The sequence below is a fragment of the Melanostigma gelatinosum genome (assembly GCF_949748355.1).
Source record: "Melanostigma gelatinosum genome assembly, chromosome: 11".
In the NCBI taxonomy this organism is placed as follows: Eukaryota; Metazoa; Chordata; class Actinopteri; order Perciformes; family Zoarcidae; genus Melanostigma; species Melanostigma gelatinosum.
Window position 1 is genome coordinate 5,017,625 of NC_136644.1, and position 24,559 is coordinate 5,042,183.

Here is a 24,559-nt window from a genome sequence, read left to right on the forward strand (position 1 = left end):
CGCTGATTGCAATGGCCATGGCAGAGAACAGTTGGTGCAATGGTGAGATACGCCTCTGTGATTCTGAGGCTCTCACAACTGTCTGACGCTTACCCCTTACTCCTTTGAACTATTTGTGACATATGGGACACCACTATGGCTTTGTACTTGTGCCCGATCAAAATATCTTTACTACCCATACGCCAATCTATTTTGGCTTTGAGACTCATGCATCCTAAAAACATGGTGAGTCTGATTTATAGCGGGTGTTTGCCTGAGTGCTTGATGATTTGAGGGCCATGTTAGGTGAGGTGAGGAGCCGACTCAAATTTTCTTTTGAGTAATTTTGGAATATCTGCGACTCTCAAAAAAAATAATGATTCAGAATGGGAAGAATACTTTTCAGGCCAGTGTGTGTCATGTGTTGTGTGTGATATTCGGCAATACAAATAAACTTGACTTGCTTGACCAGTTATCATGGGGATAAGACAAACAAATCAAATCAATATGCTTCAATCTTTTCATCATAAATCACAATGAGCAAACTGTATGCCTTAAAAGAAAATCAAATAGATGTTTAAATTCTATTCACTTTTTTTTTATTTCAGAGTAATTTATCAGCAAAATGATACATTACAAACCTCTCATGGAAATAATTAAAGACACTTGTTATTTACAGGCCCAGTAGTACCATAAATGATACACTATTGATATATGTTTCTATTTCACCAAACATGCAAGTCCTGAACCAAACAGAAAAGGTAAGAATTCCAAGCAGACCATAGAAGGTTGAGGGTTGTACACAAGAAGTTTATAAACCACAGTTATGGAAAACATTACAAAAAAGGCACAGTGTGTAGGATTTAGTGGCATCTAGTGGTGTGGTTGCAAATTGCAACCGACTAAATACCCCTCCGTTTACTCCTCCCTTTCAAAGACATGGTCTCCCTGTTCGCCTCACTCAAATGCTACACACTGTACCTTTAAAATAATGTAACAGACATTTCTTTGCACCAATTCGGACTTTCACCATTATTCTGAAATAAAGGTTTCACACGGCCCCAATTCTTTACTGTAGCAACTTACGACGTATATCTTGAAATCTCTTACTCATCTAGTTGTCTTGATTTTATACACCCTTTCTTTTTGGAGGGTATTTATGAAATAATTGAATCGTAACAAAAACTTTAATGCACGCAAGTGGTGAAGTTTCATTTAGTTTGAGTTTAAGGGAAGAAAAAAGGGGCTCCATAGATCAGCTGAAGGGTTCGGTGAAGGTTTATACCCTCCTTCGTTTTAGCATGTTTAAAGGGTAATTAGGTTATAGTCACAGGTTTACAGTGAGAGATGTTTGCTTGTTTTCAGATACATTTTCATGTGTTACAAGAGGAGATGTACGATCTGCAACTACATCCGAAATATCTTTAAGTAGCTTTTTATCACTAAAATTATAGCTGTTAAAGTACTTTTTATAATAAATCTTTGTTATGGCATCAGATTTAGTATAAAGACACCTGAAGTGTGAACCACTGCTGAACCATTTGTCACGCCAACAAATCAAGGTGCAAAGACAGTACCTGAGTAGAGTTTAAAAGCATTATTTTATCTTTTCTGCACAGCAAGGTACCGACAAGCATGTTGGCTAGCATGTGACTGCATGGAGTTTGCACCCCGCCATTTTCCTCTTAATTACCGGAGAGGAAGATTCACTGCCGCGCGACATGAGGGAGTGGGGGGGGGGGGGGGGGGGGGGGGAGGGTGCAGCTTTATTGTGGAGGAAAATATCAGTGAAGGTTAGTGGCATTGAAATTCACAGGGCTTAACAGTCTGGGTGATGGACAGAGGAGGTCGGTGAAGAAGACTCTTGAATTCAGGGCTGGAATGGAAAACAAAGGTCATTAGACCAGTTTGGTGTAACATAGAAAGGCTACATCACACAAACGCAGAATGAAAAGAAGTCTATTCTATTTCAAGGCTTCCCCTTCTCTACATCAGTGACGTGAATGACAACTACAGCTGACAGAGCAGAGACTCTCTGCAGAGACTCCACGCCCTCACATGCCACTGTTTTAACCCAGTCAAGCGTGCACTAAAGAAAGAGTGAATTCAACTCTTACTAACCCTTCACACACATACAATGCTCACTTTTCTCCATCTCTTGTTTGAAGAAAAGTGAAGTCTGGATGAGCATTTGGGAGCCTGTTAGTTCAATCAAGCATTAAGTCGGCTGGTGTAGATTTATTTTAATCCCCTGTGGTTGCCCGGCTGTCTGACACACAATTTCATAGCAGAGCATAGGAGACCCATCAGCTTCATGTCATAAGCACAATACTTCCTCGATAAAGAATAGCAGATGCAGTGGACCAATTCTCTGTTCATATTTGGCATTAAACCACAAGCAGGTCGAATGAAGTTCACTGTAATTGCTAAGTTGAGTGTCCCCATTAATGATTTAGAATTGCTGTTCTTTAATTGTGATGCAAAGCATCTGACTGAGGGTCGGGGTTCAGGTTTTTGTCTTCCCAGCAGGGAAGGAGAGGGGAGGAGTCAGCCTGGTTGGGGCACCAATTCAGCAGTGGCTGAAATAAGCAAAGGAGAAAATAAACCAATCATTTCCATAATGATACATCCTCTCCACATGGAAATCAGATCATAACCAAATCCAAAAACTGACAAACAACACAACACATTTTCCAAAGACTTGCAATTCTAAAACCCAATGAATACAATGCAAGTCCTTAATAGAGCTCATACAACAACTCACACATTTATATAGGATGATAAAATGCCCCTACTGTCCACATGCAACAGGTGATTATTTCCATGCCTGCTGGTGCTGCCCACCGCTTTAATCCTTCTGGTCAGAGGTCACCGGGAAGCTATGCCAGATCTCAGACTCAGCATACCCATGTGTCCAGTCACGTCAATGTACGCTGACCTCTCTGCATGTCACACAACACTCTAAACTATCTATTGTAATATAATTATCTGAGGCTAAGAAGATCATGTTGCTTCGTTGGTTAAATATAATAGTTTTCCATCAAACACTGGATCAATTTGTGACCCGTTAACACTCACAGATTCACAGAAACCTTACGGGACAAAATGAAACCATGTGACACAATCTGCTTGTTGCTTGTAAAATGGATGTAATTTTCTGGTTGATAGACTAAAAAAATAACTGGATTTGCAGACACATGTAGCTGTCCATTGCCATAATGTGCAATCTTTCAATACCTGTCATGCAATAATAATTGCAATGAATGTTACACAATACAGGGCGGTAAGAGTACAGAAATACTTTAAATAGAACTTCTGCATTGGCTACAAACGTATCAAAAACCCTCTGAATGTAAAAGGCAGTAGTTACAGAAACAAGAGTTAACATCAACACATACAGCGTGATCTCTCCTCTGTATTTACACATGCCAACTCACAGTCTGTGAGGCTTAGGTCAGGAAAACCAAAACGCCGTAAACACATTTGTTCTCTTTCATGATTAGCTCTACATCTCTAAAAGTAATAATCATTTGTTCTACACATCGTCCCTGAGCAAATGGAGAGCGAAGTACACAGTCTGTACAAATAATGTTTACGCTGACACGTCACACTGCAGACTGAAATGTACTGACATTATGTGCGCCTGTAGTCATTTTTGTTGATGGATATCTACAGATATCTGTATGCAGCCCAATATCATGGCAGGTCAGGCAATAGTCACAGAATACATTCTATTGGTTTTGTGTGCGTAAGAAAAATAATTCCAATTGAAAGTCAATTAGGACCGTTTTGCATGGTGGACACATACATTAAATGCATCCATGACGAAGCAACAGTCAGAGCAAGTGATGGAGTATTTAATATACAAAAAGATTTATGGTGGGCGGGGCGGGGCGGGGCGGGGCAGGGCGGGGCAGGGCGTGGCAGGGCGGGGCGGGGCGGGGCAGGGATGGAGGTGGATGGGTCCAACAAACAGAGGACTTTCATCCACGTGACCGGTGTTCGACACCATGCTGTGGTTTTGTTCCCGAAACCTAACTTAAAATAGTTATTTAAAGCCCAACCATGATGTATTTCCAGAACCTAACTAAGTGGTTTTGTTGCCTGAACCTAACTTTTTTTTTTTTATGTAATGTCGTCCAGAAAAAAAGATCAGAGCGACGCGAAAAAACGGACAATGCACGTCCCAGTACACAAAACCAATAGATTGCATTTCATTACGATTTCACAAACTTCCATGAGACTGTGTTGCGATATATGTGTCATAGTATGGCAGTGTCTGAGCCGTAACACACATTTCACACACTGTAGCATATTTACTACCTGACTCACGTACCTACAAGCTTGTGAGAGGTTTTTGAGATAGAGTAGAAGTATTTAAATGGCAGTTGAAAAGGCTTAAGACTATCAAAGGTCTACAAATTAAGTTAGCACCAGTCGTGCTAAGTTGCAAATACAATACATTAATACTCAAACAATCACATGAATCACTTCATTTTCACAAAAAAATGTTTGTCTGAGAATAAAAGAAATTATTTGATTTCTAAAAGACTATCCAGGTATTTTTAGCAGAAAAACATGACCTGAAGTTCAATATTCAGCCTTTAAAAGCTTAATTAATTTAGCAGGCAATTGTCAAAAGAATGACGGTTTTTCAGCCTTTATTATATAACTCTTGTTGCTACAAAATATCTGCATCCACTTTTCAGATACAGTCTTATCATAAAAGGTTATTCTTAATATCACATTTCGTCTTCCACCAAATGAAACGTAGATCAGCACTTTTCTGTCACAGAGGGACGCAACGGAAAACTATTTTGAGCGCTGACCTTTCAACACCGTTGCTGCCTGAACAGCCCCGGAGAGGAATTGTCCATTCTCATCAACTGTACAATATCTAATACCGTCCACCAAGCGTATGGTTTTACACAGCAATACACCCCCTGACCTCATACTGGTGTGGTCCTCCTGTTCACTCCATCTTTCAGATCTTTCTGGAAGCAGTTGTGAACTTGTAAAAACCCAGAGTCCCTCTCTGGACTGTAGGGCCCTGCAGTCGCACTTCCGCCCTTCAGGGGGTCCCTGCAGAGGGCGTACAGAGATATATCCCCCATTGGCAAACCCATCCCCAACCCTCCTCCCCCACTTCCTCTCCCGATCTTCCTCCCCACCGGGGAGGGCTCGCGGGATCGGTCGCTTGACCTCGAACTGGAGCGCGAACGCCTTCGCCGGTAGCGGTAACTTGGGATGCGAGAGTATGGTGAAGAAGACGAGGTGGTTTTGATGAAGTCACGTCGGGCTCGGAAACGCGTCTCTTGGTTTTTCTCGATGTAAATGTTGACTGCAAGAACACCCACGGACTCAGCCACGATGAAGGAGAGGGCGCCGAAGTAAAAGGACCAGCCGTAGTTGTAGTGGTTCTTCTTGTCCTCGTCTTTCTTGTCACTGGGATCCCCGGCGTTGCTGGAGATGTAGACGATGATGCCAATGATGTTGCTCAGGCCTGAATAGAAGAGAGATGAGCGGAGAAGAGATTTTGGGTTGACAAACTCCACCTCTCTACATCTACACTTTAATCACATTCAACACCTGAGTAAATCAACTTTAAAAGTTAGGTCTATTCCTTATTGAGTGTTAGAATCCCCTTAACAGGTAAGCTACTTGACAGTTCACACCTTCTCTGCAGATTTTCTTTGAATAATCACAAGTAAGTATTTGTCGCTGCCAATTAGAGAGACAATGGATTCAAGGACAAAGAGGGAAAAAGCCCATGAATTGTATTATTTTGGTTGAATTACAGGAATAGTTAAGGTAACTTTAAAAGAAAGACGACAAGACAAAGGGAGACCCTCATGTGTCTGTCTTCTACTTCTGTCTTCTTATGTCCTCCTCCCTCTTTTTTGTTGTTCTCGTGCTATACCTGCAGCCACAAACAGGATGCCAGCAGTGAGCAGGATGTTGTTCTTGTTGTTGTAGATGCGTCCGACTCCGACACACAGGCCGCCCAACATCAGCAGAGCGGTGCTGAGAAGAGGGAATAGGCTCGATGCACGCACTACACCTGTTCATACGAGACAGGGAGAAACAGTGAAACCTTCTTGTCAATACGTCAAACGAAGAAACGCATAGCTTTAAACGTATGAATACAAAGGCTGGCCAGCTTGCGATTCGTTTACAATGACAATGGTGTCAATAAAGTACGGCTAAAAGTAGAATCAGTTAAAGTAGTCGTAGTAGTAATATAATATCTCTGTCCCTCTGGCAAATCCAACATTAACTAGTGGGAGGATAGTGTCCAATAGATTTATCAGAGCTTTTTTTCTGCTTTTCCAGCAGCTGCTGAACCAAGAGGCTGCTGGCTGTAAAACCAAAACAATGAGCTTAGAGACACTAAAATGCTCGGCAGAGCTGAGGGGAACTGCAAGTGATGATTCTCTGTGTGTGTGATAAACGCCTTCCACATTTTACATCGTCATTTAATCCATTGTTAATATAAAACTATTGATCAGACGAGCTTAAATGATGTGGTACTAAAGGTTCCCTGAGGGCTTTCGGAGCTGTAATAGCGCTAGGTAGCAGTTTTTGAGCCGACCCCCATTTTGGCGACAGCTGTGACCAAAGGCATTATGTTTTCAGGTATCCCATTATACGGTCATTCGTGGCAATATTCACATGTCAATTGATGGCATTTGGGACAGCTTAAGCTTTCCTAAAAATAACAATACAAGGCACTCCTGGCTGACACGCTGCCATATGTGTACATAGAAATAAAGGGAGTGACAGAAGAGCAGCAAAGGCCTCAGGTTCAACAGATGACACTAACCAAGTGAGTCCACGAGCATCTTGAAATGAATCATTTTAGATCTCTGCAACTGTGGAAACAGTTGCTTTGGGCACGGGGCATCAAACTAGAAGCCACATATGATATGCAGAGTGAAGCTAATCTGAAACCTCAAGCAGAATGTAGAGATGGTTTAAACTGCAATGAGACCATTCATAGTGTTCAGACAATTTTCAGTTCATCAGCACACAACACACTCCGTCATCTCGATAGCTCCAATTGCTGTCATGACATCAAGCCTTTAAGGGGGAGGGACAGAGATGTCATGACACATTAAGTACCCTTGTGATAGCTCCATCCCCACTCGAAGAAACAGGACAGGGGCTTAACGGTTTAAGTGTGCGGAGATGAAGAGGTTACAGTGACTTACGTAAGATGTACTCTGAGCTGTCTGTATCGTAGTCGTTATCATCTGGGAAATGATTGATTCGATAACAGCTTCCTTTGTTGATACCTGTTGGGAAGCAAAAAGCACTTTAAGTGTGAATGAGACTGATGGCAGGAACAGATTGTGCAGGGATGAAATCATAACAGTTTAAGGAAAATACTGGGCCTTGTAATGAAGCCGAACATGAGATTCTCCAATTAAGATAGACGGTATAAAATGAACTACATGTTGACCATCCACTGATCAACGTGCAGCTTTTAGGATCAGGAGACAAATTGGTTAAAGAAAACTGGAGCCAATTTTGGGTAAAGAGCCTATGAACTAATGCTGAACTGTCTTGTTTTCACCTCTAACCGTGTCAGAAAGCATTTGCGGACAGGCTGCTGTGGATCTGGGGTTCTCAAGTTCTCAAGCCCTCAGGCACCTTCTATTCAAAGACCCAGTCTCTTCATCGAGAAAATCTTCCCTGCACCTTTAAGAGAATAAAACATTGGAGCATTATGAATGTTGAAAGGTTAAACTTTGAATGAAAAGGCAGACGTCTGATTCTTCTGCCACATCCTATCATTTCTGCCTTTGCTACTGTGTATGCTCCTTCAATAAACACAATTTCCTCAAAAGGTTTATCTTCTCACCTGAAAAAAGAAAACCCAACTGGAGCAACTGATTCACATCTGCTCAGCAGATTTGCCTGATTGAAATGCACCCCTTCAGTATGTAAACAATGCAACATTTGAATGTCATACTTGTCTGCTAGGTCTTCATGGATAATGTCTAACACTACTGGGAAAGAGAACGAAAGAATACAATTATAAAACAGACCCGGTCTATCTTCACCTACTCCACTCTCTTTATCCTCTCAGTCTCTTTAAACTCTCATCTTCTGCCTCTTTTGACAACACTCTTGCCACCATCATGTCTCAATTACCCACTTCTCTCCCTCCCGTGTTCTAAAATGTTTTCCTCTTCAACTCCCTCTCGGCTTCCTTTTGATTTTTTATGGACAGCGCTTTCTTTGGATCGACACATAAGCACAATCACTCAGTGATATAATCACTATACCGGGTGTGTATCTCGCATGTTATATATAAGATCAGTGTTTTTGTGTAATTGGATGTTTTCTCCTGATTGTGGCAGCCAAAGGTCTAAGAAAACGCAGTGACAGGTGCAGGGTAAAAGATAACAAAGAATCAAGGGTTCTTTTGTACAATATAAGATGTCAAAGTTAAATAAGTTTATGAATAAAAAATACCCATGAAGGCAGCAGTAATGACAGTGAGAAAATGGAGAGAGAGGAGAGGAAAGAGAGTGAGCTCAGTTGGGGAGGTATTTCCTTAGAGCCCATCTGTCTGAGAGAACGGGGCCCATCTTTTATTACTCAGCATAGCTTCACCATAGCAATGCCCCCCCCCCCCATTTCTAGTTAGCTCAGAGGACGCCTTTGACATCTTACTGATGCATTCACCAGACTAACACACACACACACACACACACACAAATACGCCCACAGAAACACATGTACACACTAACAAAGCCAGGAAAACCAGAAAGCAGCCTTTATGACACAGAGAAGGCCAAATAATCACATTAAGAACAACAACTTGGTGAGATGGTGGCTCAATGCAAATCAGTAGCTCTTTGAAGTCGGACCCAACGTCTGTCTGAAACACATCAAAGTCTTTTAGCGCCACTCCAGCATGTTCAGTGATCAGGGGTGGTTGGCTTAAGTGAGAGTTCTTGTCATATTTCAGCACCGCTGGCTGCAGAACAAGACTTCACTTTGTTTCCTTTAAATGTTAATTTGACATCATTGCTCGCCTTCAGTGAAACCACCTCCTTGTTCTACAAGGCACGTAAGAGAGACACGCACCTAATTTCTTCGACAAGTTTAGCCAAGTGTCCCGGGGCTAACCCATTATTTATGCTGCTCATTTGACCGAATGCAAACTGGTTGTATTTCATCTTGTTCTTTGTTCTATCTGAATAATGGATAGCGGAATGAGACAATTAAACCTCTGACCCGTATTTAGTCTTGTAAAAAGAATAAATGAGAAACAAATCAACCACAAAGGAGAAAAGGTAGGCAGGAACTCACAGAAGTTCTACAAATGTTGACATTTATAGAATATATAGAACCCAGACTTTAAAGTGAATTATCAGATTGGATATCATTCCTATATTTAGAGTCAGCAAATGTCTTTGGGCTCATCCAGCATCAGTTGTAGCTACACTTGTGTCACCACCAAAGGCCAATTAAATAGAATTTCACTAGGAGTGTGACTTCTACAATGGCTGCATTGATTGGCATCTGAGACAAACCTCCGGGCGCATGTTGCCTCTTCCACCATGTCTGAGGGGTGCCGCCTTCAGGTCACATGGTAACATAGGAGATGCAAGCGCCCTTCTTCAATAAGCACTCATGGCATAAAGAAATGAAGAGGTCAAATGTCATAAATAAACGGTAGGCTGTACTGTATGTACTATTCAGTGATGTGCTCATTGTCAATGCTGTGATGTGATTGGAACAATAAAAATGCAATCATAGTACACAACAAATTGCTTGTGTGTACTTTTTCCTCTGGGATTGCAACTGCAACTTCTGTTAGGCTGCAAAACACAAATGAACAGTGATAAACACGCCAAAGTACCACCTGTAGGCAAGTGTGGGAAATCTGATCAACCAAATTCTGCCTTGAGTTGGGGTTACAAAAAGAATACTTAACAAGTCAGCAAATTACTATTTCTACAGTGTGCCATGATTGGCCTCATGCATCTGAGGTTCTCTGGCATTTTTTTTATTTAGCTGGGTTGTCAGTTAACAGAAAAACAAAATCATTCAGAGTGGAGGTTTCAGCACCAGCAGCAGTGGACAGCGAAACATCAGGCTGGGCTGATGAAAGGAGTCACTGGTGAATACGTTTTTACGGATCAACTGATTGACCTCATCGATCTGGCGTCTCTCCAATGAAGCAGTCGTGCGCAATGGTGCGCACACGTGCCCAAACAGCGCACGAAGCCCAACCCAAAACTCCCCAGGCGCGTGATACTGGATCATTGATACACAGCTGAGAAAATGTTGGCAGGATTTCATGAAGCAAGTCCGTTTCATGCTAATTACTTCTGTAGCTGAAATGTATTTCATCAGTCTAAGCTATGTTATGGAAGTAGTTGCCAAGCAACCGTATCAAGTTGCTGAGACAATTAGGACGAATCCTTAAATTATAACTAGCAAGAGACATATACTGGCTGAAATGTAAGACATAAAAAACATTGGACTTGGGCTCCATGTCATAATCTGTGACTTACGAAATCATTTACAGTGAAAGGTGACGCAAACGTAGAATTACGCACGCACAACTACGCCTTTGCGCGCAACAAGAAGCACTTTCTCTCCCGATTCAATATAATGTTCACGTAGCTTACGAAAAATGATATTCAACGCATTGAACAATACTTCAAAATACTGATAATGATGATGATGATGATGATGCACCCCTTGGCAGGTTTTCATTTTTAGTGAGTCGTCACACCAAACAGCGTTATTTTTATTGAGGGTTCCCAATTCTAACATCCATTTAAATTCAGTTTACTTCACTGGCAGAACATGAAATGATTTGATCAATCAAACTGCGTACATTGTCACCTCACCGCCGTCAAACAAACAATCAGAAGGAGATCAGACAAAATGCCGTGCCAATCAGCACAACAAAAAAGTAAGACAATGTTCATGGAATACCAGTTACTAACTTATTACACTTGGGTTTACCTTCGATACAGCAGATCCTCCACAGCCCGGAGTGAGTCAGGTCGCCTCTGACTTTTCTGGGTTGCACCTGGGAGTCGTCCGTGGTGGCATTAGTGGCGTTGCAGATGTACGCCCGGGAGTAAAGCCAGTAATCGGTGCCAATGGCAATAGTCATGAGACTGAAGGCGGCGAAGGCGCCCACGATGGCCAGCAAAGTCTGAATCCCTCGGTCACACCATGCCATGTCGTCTCATAATGTGTGGATCCTCCACAGCAGCTTACGCACTCGGCGAGGAGCGCACGGTGCCCATGATGGTGAGAGGAGGCGCTCGCGTCTCGCGGTTTCTCCTCTCAGCAAGCAGAATCTCGACCATTAACTGCTCGATTTTTTGCGCTCCCCTTCCTCCTAAACGTCAGTCGGAGTTTAATCCAAGTTTCCGAGTTTGACACGATCGCATAATTCGTTGTATTCGTTCAAGTTGACTGGACTTCTTCAATACCTCCTACAGGTGTGAATAAAAAATAAGGAAACGCATCCTTTGTAGAAGTGCACTTTAACGATCAATTTAAAGGAAATTCATAAGACCTATGCAACCACACAGGACTATGCCTCTTTACTATCCAATATTAAACTGCACGGTTCACCAAAGGATGCAGCATCGTTCATCCAGACCACACCTTCCACGGCTGTAGCCGAGCCAATGGGAAATGGAGGCTTAAACAGCTGCTGGAAAAAGAAAATATCAGACTTACACTTAACATTTACAACGCAGTTTGTCTTTCACACTGTTAACAAATGATCAAGCAGTTATACTAACCCACACACCAAGACAAAAGCGCACACACATAAACATGCAGCTCTGAAACTGGGTACCAAATGTTTTCCAAAACATCTCGAAATCAAGCAAAGGATAAAAACACCGGTACTGACAGATCCCAGGGTCTGAGTCACTTCCCCATCCCAGCAAGGAGCGCAGAAAGAGTTTCTGTCCAGGTCTGAAAGCTCACTAACAAACTTTACATACTAAGAATGTAAAGCAAGTGACAATATTGTATTTGGGACACATTTTTTGGCTGTGATGCAGCAGAGGACTTAACTCAAATTATTTTTCAATTAATCTACCGATTATTATTTGTTTGGTCTGTAGATGTCAGCAAATAGTGACCATTTTACATCACAAGTTCCCAGAGCACATGTCTTATTGTATGCAACCAACAGTCCAAAACCCCAACATGTATTACAATTAAAGACCAGGAAAGCACTTGTGCCACTTTTGATTAAAAAAAAATCAACCTAACCATATACAAAACAAATATCAGCATCAGGACCTAGAAATTTCCCATCATCATCGAGTCGAGTCGAGGTTTGTATAACCCATCTGCCCCACTTCATCTCAGCTGCGATTCTTCACTTCATGTATCATGTAGTTTGGCTTTCAAGTGAACTGTTCTTGAGCTAGTTTTGCATCCTGACAAGATGTGCCCGGGTGCTGCCATTTCTTTTAACATGTTGGCTTCTCAGCTAGCCTGTGACAAGTGGCTGTAGTAATGAGAGCGCACAGGGGCCCCTGATAATGAGTTTAATTCTCATGTTCTTTTCAACATCACTACTCCCTTCTACCATTCTCCCTGCTTAACGCGAGAGAGTGCTTTTGGCACAGCTTGCCATTCCACTCTGGTAATTGAAGTCTCCTCTGCCAGCTTCCTCTTTTCTCATCGTGTTTTCTTCTTCCATGCAGGTTTTGGCCAGTGCCAAGAGCGCCTCCTGACCTCGCTGAACTGCTTTTTCAATTATGGCAGTTTAAGTGTTGCTTGGTGTTTGTTAACTGCTTTTTTGTGCTTGTTTTTCTCCCAGTTTGAGTAGCTGCCACAGTCTGGCCTATCCAGTGAAAGAGATTAATGCTGCATGGCTGCCTGGTCGACAGCATAGAGTGAATGTGCCAATGTGCCAGGGCTATTTAGATAGGAAATCTGAGGACCTATCATGGAAGTAATGGGTTATTTCTTTTGAAATTATTTCTGTCAAAATTCAGGCTGGTTTTGGCAAAAATTGTAGGCTGAAGGAAGGAGGAAGCCTTTGAATGTTTGTAAGGCAAATGAGTAAAAGAGGGACCAAGTAAGATGGGGACGGAAAAAAAGGAAATGAGAGAGGAAACATTAAAACTTTGGATTTGCAAAGCAGATACAAACCAGCTGAAAATGATGGCAACTGTTAATTTTCATAAATATGACATTATGGTCTATCATTTTAAGACTGCCAAAAAAGGGACAGATTTACAAAACAACGCATTTGTATCTCTTGTGGAAAAAAGATGTGCAGAGTGGTGTCTGTTCAGTTATCATGGCGACTGTAGTCAGTGACAAAGAATCCAGAGAATCTGCCCTCAAAATATCAACATGCGTCGGAGAGAATTTTGAAAACACTTATGCGACACAATTTTCTCAGTTTGCAGTGAATTTAGTAAATCATAGGACAGTAATTACTAATAAAAGAAGTGATGTGCAGCTCCCTCACCGGAAAACATTCAGAATCAGAATCAGCTTTATTGGCCATGTATGCGTGCGCATACATGGAATTTGACTCCGGTTACACATTGCTCTCATCTTACATACATAGAATATACAATAAACAAGAGAAATATAAAAAACAAGGACATCAAAGACAACAAAGTAGAACAGAGAAACTAAGCAGAAACATTTAACATTTAAGTACTGTGCACTTAAAATCATGCTTTTGATTGTGGGTTTAAGATAATGACCGTGTTATCTTGCTTGTCTTTAAGTATTGTTGGAGGTGAAGCAAAGACACATGGATGCTGGATGCTGGATGCTGAAGTCAGCAGTGAGATGTTGTGTGTGGAGACAGCGCTTGCTATGCTATTACAAGCAGTAGTTCACACCAGCAAATGTTGTTCCCCCCTCCCACATTTATAACCGTGAGAATACAGCTCTGAAAGGAAAGTTCCAGTCAATTGCAACTTAAAGTCTGATCTTATTTGCTTTCATTTCTCTCAGTTAGAATAACAGTTTACTCAAAAGTGCTGCTTGATGGAAGTGAGGCAGGAACACGGTCTGGGCTGTAACAGTGTGTTTGGTAGATAAGGATGTCACGGTGATGACATGTGCCCTACTGTATTCAGAGGAGTTTGCACGATGGCCAGATACATTCCAGTTCCGAGCAGATGTTTGTTCCACCCAGGTGTCAGAAGACAACAATAATATTTGCACCCGGGTGGAACAGCCAATGTGGGTTTATACAACATGGCAGAGACAAGCAGCAGGTGTCCGTAGATAACGATGCTATTTGCACCCAATGGAGCCTAATGTAATAATAATAATTACATTTTCTTTTTTAAACAATCAGTTGATAATAAGGGTAAAAAATCGGCTTCTCGTAGGACTTAAATCCCAGTCGCTTGGGTGGAAGTTTAGGATTTGACCCATTAATCGACCACAGCCTACTCTCTACACATATGTTAAGCATATAAGCATATGTGCTTGCACACATATTTGTTGCATATTACCTGCTGGTCATGTGGTCATGGGTCCAAACTGCCAAACAGGAAATGAGAGCTTCCAATGGTACAGAGGAGGGTTGCATTGTTTTGAGGAATCGTCTTTTCTTTTGTTGACTTGAAAAGTATATTTGTGTGTATTTGTTTCCAGCCTGTACTGCTTGGTGGTGTCATGTAAACTTCAAATAAAACGAATACTGCGCGAGGATTACTCCGTGTGTTGTCCTTCCACAACTCGGGCCAATCCTTGCTTCTGACAACAAACCACAACATCCCCCGCTCATCTCCGACTCAGACCTTTGTCACCAAAGCATATCTGTGATCTTCCACATGTGTTCTGAGCTACAGTGGCATGCATGACACTAGATATAAAACCTCTGAAGAGAAGCTGTTAGTTTTCGCTTCTCTTTATTCTTTCTCTGTCTCTTGAATAAACACAGTCATTTATTCCAGTGTTCACCACAAAAAAACTATTATTATATACAAATTATTAATGAATCACCTTAACAAGGTAAGCACAGAACAGAGAGGCCATGACATAGAGGAAGCATGCGGGATGCAGTAAAAAGCCTCAACTGCCAGCATTAATGAGACGGTCTGACAAAGATTTGCCTTTTCCACAATCCGTCGGGGAAAAAACTGAAAACAGAGAGATGGAGAAGAGAGGATGAAAGACATACGAATACTGAGGGAAAATGAGTGTGTGTGTGTGTGTGTGTGTGTGTGTGTTCATACATTATTCATGACCTTCCTTCCTTGGTCGAGTAAGGCTGGACTCATGGGAGTTACTCTATGTTTATATGATTTTGCCATTATAAAGGTCCTGGCCTCACTACAGCTATATCTCCTTGGCTTTCTCAAATTGATAGTTTTATAGAGTATCAGTGCATTAGTTGCATCTTACAATGTTATCTATTTGGAATTTCTTTCAACCCTGACCTTCCAGTCGGTAGATTCAACTAAATAACAATATAAATCTGAAACTACGTGTATGGAGAGTTTGCCACACCAGACTGCCTTTAATGGCCTTGAGCTAGTGGGTCCATCTGCACTCGGTGATACAGACGCCGCACATCAAGTGGCCTCTGGCAGAGCGAGGGGCAGGGCGAGAGAAGAGCAGAGGACTGAAAAGGGTGCAAACTTGCCCTGAAGCGTGCTTACTAACTGAACATATTGAATGTGATATTTTCATAGATATCTAAATATTGTTTGTTTACTTACATGTATACACATGGCCAGTTTTCACAGATCCTTGCTTCCCTACACTCGCTACCTGTTGCTCTTAGAATTTATTGAAGGATATTATTGATTAGGAACAGAGCCCTGAGAGCTCATCTATCAGGCCTCTTATTGCCTTATGTCCCTTCCTGCACCTTTAGATATTTCATTGTTCGTTGTTCCATGGTCCAGATTCGTACATGCCGTCAGGGCTACTAGACCATGGGATGACCTACCTGAGGAGATCCGGGCTGCAAACTCTGTCTCATCTTTTAAACTCTACTCTTTTAAAACCAACTTTTTAAAAGTGCTTTTCTTTTTTGGTTGTATTTGTGTTTTATGACAATTTCGTTAATTTGACTCTGTGTTTTTTCCTCCGTTTATATTGGAAAGCACTGCATGAGAGAGTTTTGAAAGGTGCTATATGAATAAAGTTTTTATTTCTACTATTATGACAATATTTTTGTATGATTTCCTTTCAATGAACGGTGTGTAGAGGAACATCTTAGAAATCACAGTGCCCTCTGGGTGAGATGCAGCAGTGAAGTGCTTACTCGTTCTTTCAATCTCACCAAAGTCCCTCGAGTGCACTGGAACAACACTTAAGACGGACAACGCGTCTTTGTGTCTCCACAGACTTGACACTAGATGGAGCTGTTGTCAAAAGGTACTCGGCTACCTCTCATCACCAACAGCCAGTTGCTGAAGAGGTAAGAGGAATTTGTCCGATAATAAAACGAATTACTTTATTCCTTAAAACTAGAGCAGGACAGATAACAGTTTATATTAAAGAGTGCACCACGAAATGGGTATTAATTATCACCAACAGAGCACTTTGAGCCGATGAGCTGGAAAGTGCCAGCTCAAAAAACAAGATTATTGTTTATCAAATCCCATTAACCTTTATTTCATTGAGTATACATATTCCATTGCACGTTTAACATCATGAAAATGACTGATTGCAAAAATACGAAGAAATGTACAGTTCATGTTTGACAATACTTTAAATTGAAGGAAGTATAACATGATGTAAAAGCTCACCTTCTCAATGTGATACAGGAGGCAGAGCAGCAGTTGCAGATTAATCTACCAAACTAAAAATACATATATTTTACATGAACATCCGCCTGTAAAACAATGAATCTATGTACACACACTGGTGATTTCATATTTACAGCATGAAAGTGGTCTGTATACCATGAACAGAGTGAGCGTATGGCACAGTTAGTATGAGTTCAGCTGGACGTCTGTGTGTCTGTTTGTCTTACTGCAGGTGGAATACCATGACCCAGTGTTGAAATGTTGCATCCCATTACAAATATGTGGAGTTCACACCATGCAACATTAAATACTGACAATTATACTTTTAGTAATATATCAAACTAATATTGCACAAGACAAAAATGCTTTGTATTATATTTACTCACTCACTGCATGAAATGTATATATTCTAAACGTACCGTGAAGCACTTAACCTGGACACAACTTCTTCCTCGGCACACTAGGGATTGCAGTATATTCGTAAAACAAGCTTCTTAGAATATTCTGTTATAAGGGGGTAAATTAGAAAAATATTCATCTATAATACGGGTCAATATATCTCTGTAGGAGAGGTATTTTACTATAAGCAAAAAAAACACATCTGTACGATGGCTCCACTTTAAAATAACAAGCTGACTCCTTTACATTTTCCATCAAAACCATCACCACACAATTCCATATTCTCCCCTTATGTCATTTAAATGTATAATATGTTTTTTTTTAACTCCAATCTGATCAACACATACTGTGTTGCCCCGGTTTGGTTGAATATATTTTTTATCTTGAATGTATTAACTACGACTGTATACAGGAATCATAGGTTCTCTGAGGATACTTAAGGTTCACTTACATCTGTATTGTTTGAATTACAGATGTAAAGCAGTCCTGCATTGTCTTTCATGGATTGTGACAGCAAAACAAAGCTTTTTTGTGATGTGTTTTGGCTGTTTCCATTACTTTACATACAAGAATATACAATAATACACTCAAAGTTTATATATAACCATTAATATATTCAGATTTAGGCCTTTCGAATAAATGTTTCTCATTTGCTTGGAGTAGCATCCTATGATACAAACCTTTCCTTTGGTGTCACTGTTGACTGTAAACTGCTAACACGGACAAATGAAACAGCTGTGATGTGTCTGAGGACACGGTATAATGTGACAAAAAAGCTGTTTTCTGCACCAACCAAGGAGTGGAAACAGACGTGAGTGTAACTTGTGCACACACAAACAGCAGGTGCACGTGTACAGTTTGTAGTAGAAAGGAGCTTTAACTAAGTTCTAAATGCTAGTTTTCTGCAGTTGTGTGACGTGTGCGCCCGTCAACAAGCTATCGGGACTGTGGTAATACTACAAGCAAATATTGGACGTGCTCACTCCAGGTTGAGGCTGGTTAAGTTACTCCTTTCAAATAACTTTGTGCTACCCTTGCTATTTCAGCAGGTTGATGGTCGCCCACCACTTAAAACTAGTGAAGAAGTACAACAGGGTTAAACCCTTTCCTCTCTCTCCTAAAACGAGACTGAGCAGAGGATAAAGTGAAGTGGCCAACCCTCAACTTAAGTTTGGCTCCAAGCAGAAGCAGAAAATGTGAATAAAGCAATCTGCAGTCGGGAGGGTAAAGATAATCAGCTCATAGTCAAGACACTTGAAGGGAGCGATTCAAACTGGATAACATTTAATTATAGATAGATAAGTATGACCCCTACGGTGCTAACACAACCACTCAGACACCTCTTCTTCAGCACGGCGAGGAGGACATTTGTTCATACTCTGGACACTTGAGGAGAGCAGGGTAGTGGGAGGAGTTCATCTGGAGGGAGGCCTCAGAGGAGATGGCGGATGCACTGCGACCACGTCCGGCCCAGGCGTCTGGATGGAGGAACTGGCCGGAGTAATCTGAGCAGTTGCTGAGGCGAGGCTGGTAGAAGCCCTGACGGGGCCGGTACATTTCCTCTGCTGTGTAGCGCTTCATGAACAAGTACACCGACATGACACCTGCAGTCTGGGGGGGAAAGAGACAATTTATTCTCTGAAAAAACCGTTCTTTTCACAAACCTGCCACTTTAAATCAAACACATAACCGCATTTTCAACCATTACAATGAATCATTGAATGGCTTGCATAAACAAATTGCAGATTAGAGAATTGTGCACTTATTTGATGATAAATGATTTCCCCCTTAAACCGTCAAACAAAATCAACCCCCTAAAGTGAACACCTGAGTCATGGCTTAGGGTTCGGGTGGATGTTAGAATTTGCTGCATCTGTGTGGATTTTTCTTGCTTCCTTCTTTTTCCTCCTGTTTCACAATTTCACAGAAAAATAATAATGCACATTCAATATTTTCAGTGTGATGGTTGTATTAGGACTATTTCTCACAACACAATACATTACAGTTCACATCAGAAGGGATTTGGCCAAATTCAGATGCTTAAAGATGCATTTCTCTCTCCGAGAAGACTGATTTTATGTTTCTTAAGCTACTAATCGAAGGATAACTCGGAACATCTGTTAAATGCCTAAAGTGTTCCATAAATGATGAACACATGAGAGCTGTAAACGAGCAAAAGCAAAACATTAACATAATTATGTAAACATGAACTGTCACAAGCAACATCACAACATACAAAAAATATATAAAAGGCACATTGACAGACACAGATTAACAAAATCCTTCCACCCTGGGACCCTTATCAGAGAAAATCCATCTCAATGCATACGTCCAGGCATCAAGCAGAAACAGGCGCACGGCCTATTCAAAATGTTTTTTTAATCCACACTTTTTTTGGTGAAGTTACCTCAGTGAGCAGGAACGAGATGGCAGCAAAGGCAAATGACCAGCCGTACTGGTAGCTGAAGTAGGCCTCATTCGTTTTGGTTCTGTTCAACATTTCGTCATTAATGTTGGAGATGTACAACACCAGACCGACCACCAGAGAGAGACCTGAAGGAGGCAGAGACGATGTTTATTTAAAATCCTTTTGCACTTCATTTATTTCAGTTCACCTTCTCACACGTGAATGTCTGTTGGCTCACTGGTTTGGAGAGGTTGTGGGTAAAAGCCAAACCAAGTACCTGACAGGATGAAGAAAATTCCAGAAACAAAGGCCAGGATGGTGCGATGGGGTCGGATGTGTCCGATGTTACTGAGCACAAAGCCAATGAACATGAAGAAGAGGCTGACCAGAGGGAAGGGTGTGGAAGAACGGATCATCTCTGGAAGAACACAAGAAAAATGAACCGGTTTGTTTGGGAGTGAATTTGATTTGAGATGTGCCAATTATACAGCCGTCGTTCGTCCTGATGCAAACGGGGGTTTTTGTTCATTTTTGTTTGTGCAATGTCTTCGGTGACTTTGCGAAACTTTTCATGAAAGTTTTCGCTTCTGATGTTTTCCACTGAGGCTAGTGTTACTCGTAGAGGCAGCGTCTCATGGGTTTAGGACACGCTTTCTTATTCATATCAAGATGAAGCTGGACCTCCCTGTGAGCAAATGGTACAGTCCAGAAGAGAAGATGCTCTCCAGACCCCCATTGTGTTCTCCATTACACCAAATGTTACCCTTCCAGCCAAGTGGACCAGATGTTTAAGGCCATAACCTCAACGGAACCGTTTATTCAATTAGTTCTTGCCTGTTACGGTACAATCTATACCGTAGATAACCAACATCACAAAAACTCTTTGAGGGAGTCTTTTTGGATTTGGAGTCTGAAATATGGGCAAATTCAGAAAAAAGTTTCAGTGTTTAGAGTTATAAATAATGCATAGGGTATGTACACTTCATTTTACCAGATTGACTGGAAGAAAAAAGACTTTACAGCAGTATTAACTTAAACCTTGTTTTTAGAAAGAAGCCAATTAACTCCTATTATCACCGCCGGCCTAGATCCCAACTGCCTATATTTTCTCCACTTCAGGGTGTTTGTTCTCACATGTACACATCCTCGCTCACGTCACTGCTTTCACATTCAAGTTTCTGTCACTTCTCCCTGCCTTCTTCACATCAATTCTCTTGTCTCCCACTTCTCTCATTCCTATCTAAAACCGTACTTAAACAACAAAAAAATCACCCCTTTGATGAATTGCCATATTTAAATATTATCAAAAGTGTGTTGTTAAGTGTTGAAATTTGACTTTGACTGCTAGTTTAACTCTGTCTTAATATGTCTTGCTTCTTTGACATTAGAGGCTGTCCTTGGACTGCAGCTTGAAGTCAAGAGTGATATGAGCAAGGACGTCGGTTTGCATATGACCGGTATGGACATGTCCCTACCAATATTTTGGGAGGACTGTATTGACCCTACAGGAGATTTTATTAGTGTCGGCTGATCATTAAGCGGAATTTCTTCCATTTAACACGTTTGCCTGCAGTACACCTTTGAGCCACGTGAGGGAGCCTGAATGTTCATCTTGTTCTGATAATCGTAATCTATTCATAAAGTTGAATCTTGTCTGAAAGGCTGGATTACATTCTGTTAGCTTTACAGATGAGAGGAAAATAAAAGAACGATAGTGCCTGTTAACTCTACCGTAACGCATTTATTTGGTCTCGTTTATAAAGTATTGAATATGTTTATTTGTTTTCAATCAAAAATGCTGAATAAAACTAATTTGTGATTTATCAAAAGAGATGGTTTAGTGGAGTTTACTGGAGTTCAGTGAATGGAAATATGATACAACACCAAACATACTGCGTCAACCAAACAGAAGAGGTAAATCGTTAGTAATGAGCAGCTAAATGAATTGTCCCTGCTTTACTTCATAGCTTAGTGCAAGTTAGCCTGAAGTGCCCCATCGGGGCTGCGATCGAGCAGCAGCGGTAACGACATGTTGAATTCAACCCTTCACGCTCCAACCACTGTGTCCCGAGTTGCTGCTCTAGTTCATAGCGAAACCTTTCGAACTATACACCGAGGGCCTGCACAGTTTGGTAGCATTGACCGTATAACAGTGGAGTGTGAGCAGTTACTTACTCAGGACACTGAGAGTGGAATCAGATGTCAGCTGGAGGTTAGTGGGCATCACATACTGTATGGTAAAACACCGGCCTTTCTCCTCCCCTGGAACAAAGGACAGGGTACAGTACGCCAGCAGAATACAGATACGTCTTTTTTGTATGATAATATCTATCTTGGTGAAAAGTTATGACTGTAAAGCATAGAAGTTTCAGTCAGATTCATTTTCATGTGCAGAAATTAGTAAATGTGTGATGTCTGTGTTATAATTCCAGCTCGTTATCTCTGTGAAACTGTTGATTGCCACTTACAATTTTCTTTTTTTTTTAACTCACAGCAATTTGCAAACGAACATGGAATCAAGAGCTGGTTTATATACAATTTCTGTGTCAAGGCTTACAAACCGAACAATAATACTGGTGCATTTGGAAAATGCATAAGCTTAAATTGTGCTAAATATAACGTTTTCGGTGGACACCGGTCTGTCTGTCAGTTTTGCTTCCGGGGTCAGCGTCTGACCCCGGAAGCAAAACAACACGCACAAACTCACGCTACATTCTCGCCGCAGCGTTTAGCTGTTCCCTACTGGTTCAAACAGGGCTAAGCAATCGCCATTTCTCCAGACCATCATTCTTGTTTGTAAAAGAAAACAGCCCAAACTGATTCAGTTATCCGGACCGGATTAAAAGTAGTTTACTTATACATTTAAAACTGCCCGAAGTTCGCTGCACTGCTTACACATCATGGAATGGATGCTCTGTTGCTTCGTAGTCTTCTTAGATATACTGTAGGGTATACAGGCAATCATGAGCCTGTTAACTATCTCTCCCCATCTCTTGCTTTTTATTCCGTTTTTTTGCATTTAGTCAGCATTTAATATGAATAAATGGAAAATATCCTCACAGTACAAACCAGCCTACAATAAGCGTAATGGAAGGTGTCTATGGTTCCCCTCCCCGGGGTTATTAAAACATCACTTAAAGGTGTGGATGGCTTGCATATTAACAGTCACGCTTTACTCAATAGCATGGTTACTCTTCCTGCTACAAGTCTACAATACATAAGCAGTCCAGTGGCCGATATTGAAGAGGATTTACATCACTGGCTGTAGAGATCCTCATGAACCGCTAACAGCTAACAAACCCCCAATGAACTCAAACCAACATCAATATCAACCACAACACATATTGATTTCGGTAACTGTTGCTATAACCAGAGGGAGCAAAGCTTAAGAGCAAAAGTTGATACCTGGTTTACTCTGGGGCAACATTAAGACAATAATCAAATCTAACAGTTAGTGATTATTTTCCAATCAAGACCTCCAAGCATGCCTTTGTGATGTAGCGAGCTGGGGAGGAACAACGTTCTAAAAGGCCAAAAGATGTTGAAGCATGCACTGTGGCAATACATTAGCTTCTCTAACTCTCTGCGTCTTTCATGCTAAGTGCTGTGGTGGAATAGAGATGCAGGTCAAAAAAAAGGAAAAAGAAAATCCAGTCAATCCAAGGTGCCTTTGGTACTACGGAATAGAAGTCAGCCCCCGGGTTAATCACGAGGAAAGACATCTATCAAAATCTTCTCAGCCCGAATGAAAATACCTTCAAAGATGCTCCCAGAATGCAGAATGAGAATATGAAAGGAAATGCACCGGTCCTATTTCTGCACAGAGGTTAAGCCAAAGTTAAAATATTCATGCTCAAGTGTTCAAACAGTAAGCAAAAGGCTAGTCTTCTATACCTGCCGCCATCTAGAGGTTGAAGAATAGGAAAGAAAGAGGGAAGAAACACAGGTGACTGTGCATGTGCAGGGCAAATTATATTGAAAACTTGAAAGCTTTGTGTAGGACAGAACTGACATGGTTGATGAGTTGTTGATCTAAACTACATCTACACTTTAATATCTTTCTGTATTTTCTTTATAAAAAGGTGGTGCTGCTGCATTACCATAAATATTGCATGCGATGTTTTCATGCAGAATGCCAGGCTCATCTTGCAGCAATCATGTCATCCAGAAGTTTGTTTGTTTGTGCCAGATGTTCCTTTGCACACGTTTTCCCTTGCACATCTCAGTTATTCACTGAGATGTGCAAGCTAACCTTGCACAGGACCCTGTGGGAATCTTTACCTTCATTCTATACTTTGTACTTCGATGAAATTCTCTGTTTGGAACTAAATAGTCAGGTTAATTGTGGTGATTACTTCATGGATAACTAAACAGAAATATGCTAAAGTATTTTTACCACTGATTATAATCAAATGACTCATTGTCCAAATGGTCGTAAATCTCTGTCACACCTGGTTTACTTTGACTTGAAAAGTGAGGAATAGTGACATTTAATCATGTTTCAGACTTAATACCAACTCACCAGCCAAGAAGCAAACCCTCCAAAGGCCAGAGTGGAGGGACATGCGTACCTCAGTGCTCTGGTTGAGAGGAAGGATGACGCCCTCCTCCAGGTAGAGCCAGTAGTCGGTGCTTACAGCGATCCCCAACAGGCCCAGGGCGCAAACAGCGAACACGCTGCTCAGCAAAGTCAGCGCCTTCCTGCCACATATGCTCATCACGGCCTCAACAGCAGGGGGGTGCCGCCGGCAGAAAGGGGAGCTGGGTGAGGGGGAAGAAAGAAAAGCATCCTCACCAAGTTTTCCCACAAATAGAAGGGAGCAAGTTGTCATAAAACAGAACATTGGACATGTGGAGGAAACAAATGAGAAAAACATTTCAGAAAAATATAACTTGTTTTTGAGTGCATGGCTTGTACTTGCTGTCCCCTAAAAGAAAGGCAAATAGAAAACAATAGACGAGAGTCACACTTTTCTTTGAAAGAGCTGTAAATGGTCATCTAATCGCTGAAAAACAGAAAAAAACA

General features: G+C 41.3%; 2 protein-coding genes across 2 annotated transcripts; both read right to left on the minus strand.

Annotated features, from left to right (window-relative positions):
* Window positions 1-4,928: 4,928 nt before the first annotated feature.
* LOC306785200 (voltage-dependent calcium channel gamma-4 subunit-like) lies at window positions 4,929-11,197 on the minus strand (the record flags this gene model as incomplete). The annotated part of the gene is made up of 4 exons (XM_079279448.1): window positions 4,929-5,482; window positions 5,900-6,040; window positions 7,191-7,274; window positions 10,975-11,197. The coding sequence occupies 4 exons, from the start codon at window positions 11,195-11,197 to the stop codon at window positions 4,929-4,931; spliced, it is 1,002 nt and encodes a 333-aa protein (XP_079135574.1).
* Window positions 11,198-18,473: 7,276 nt separating this feature from the next.
* Window positions 18,474-24,251, minus strand: LOC306785201 (voltage-dependent calcium channel gamma-5 subunit; the record flags this gene model as incomplete). Its single annotated transcript, XM_079279449.1, has 5 exons — window positions 18,474-18,737; window positions 19,534-19,679; window positions 19,811-19,951; window positions 21,709-21,795; window positions 24,056-24,251. The coding sequence occupies 5 exons, from the start codon at window positions 24,249-24,251 to the stop codon at window positions 18,474-18,476; spliced, it is 834 nt and encodes a 277-aa protein (XP_079135575.1).
* Between the last annotated feature and the right edge of the window lie 308 nt (window positions 24,252-24,559).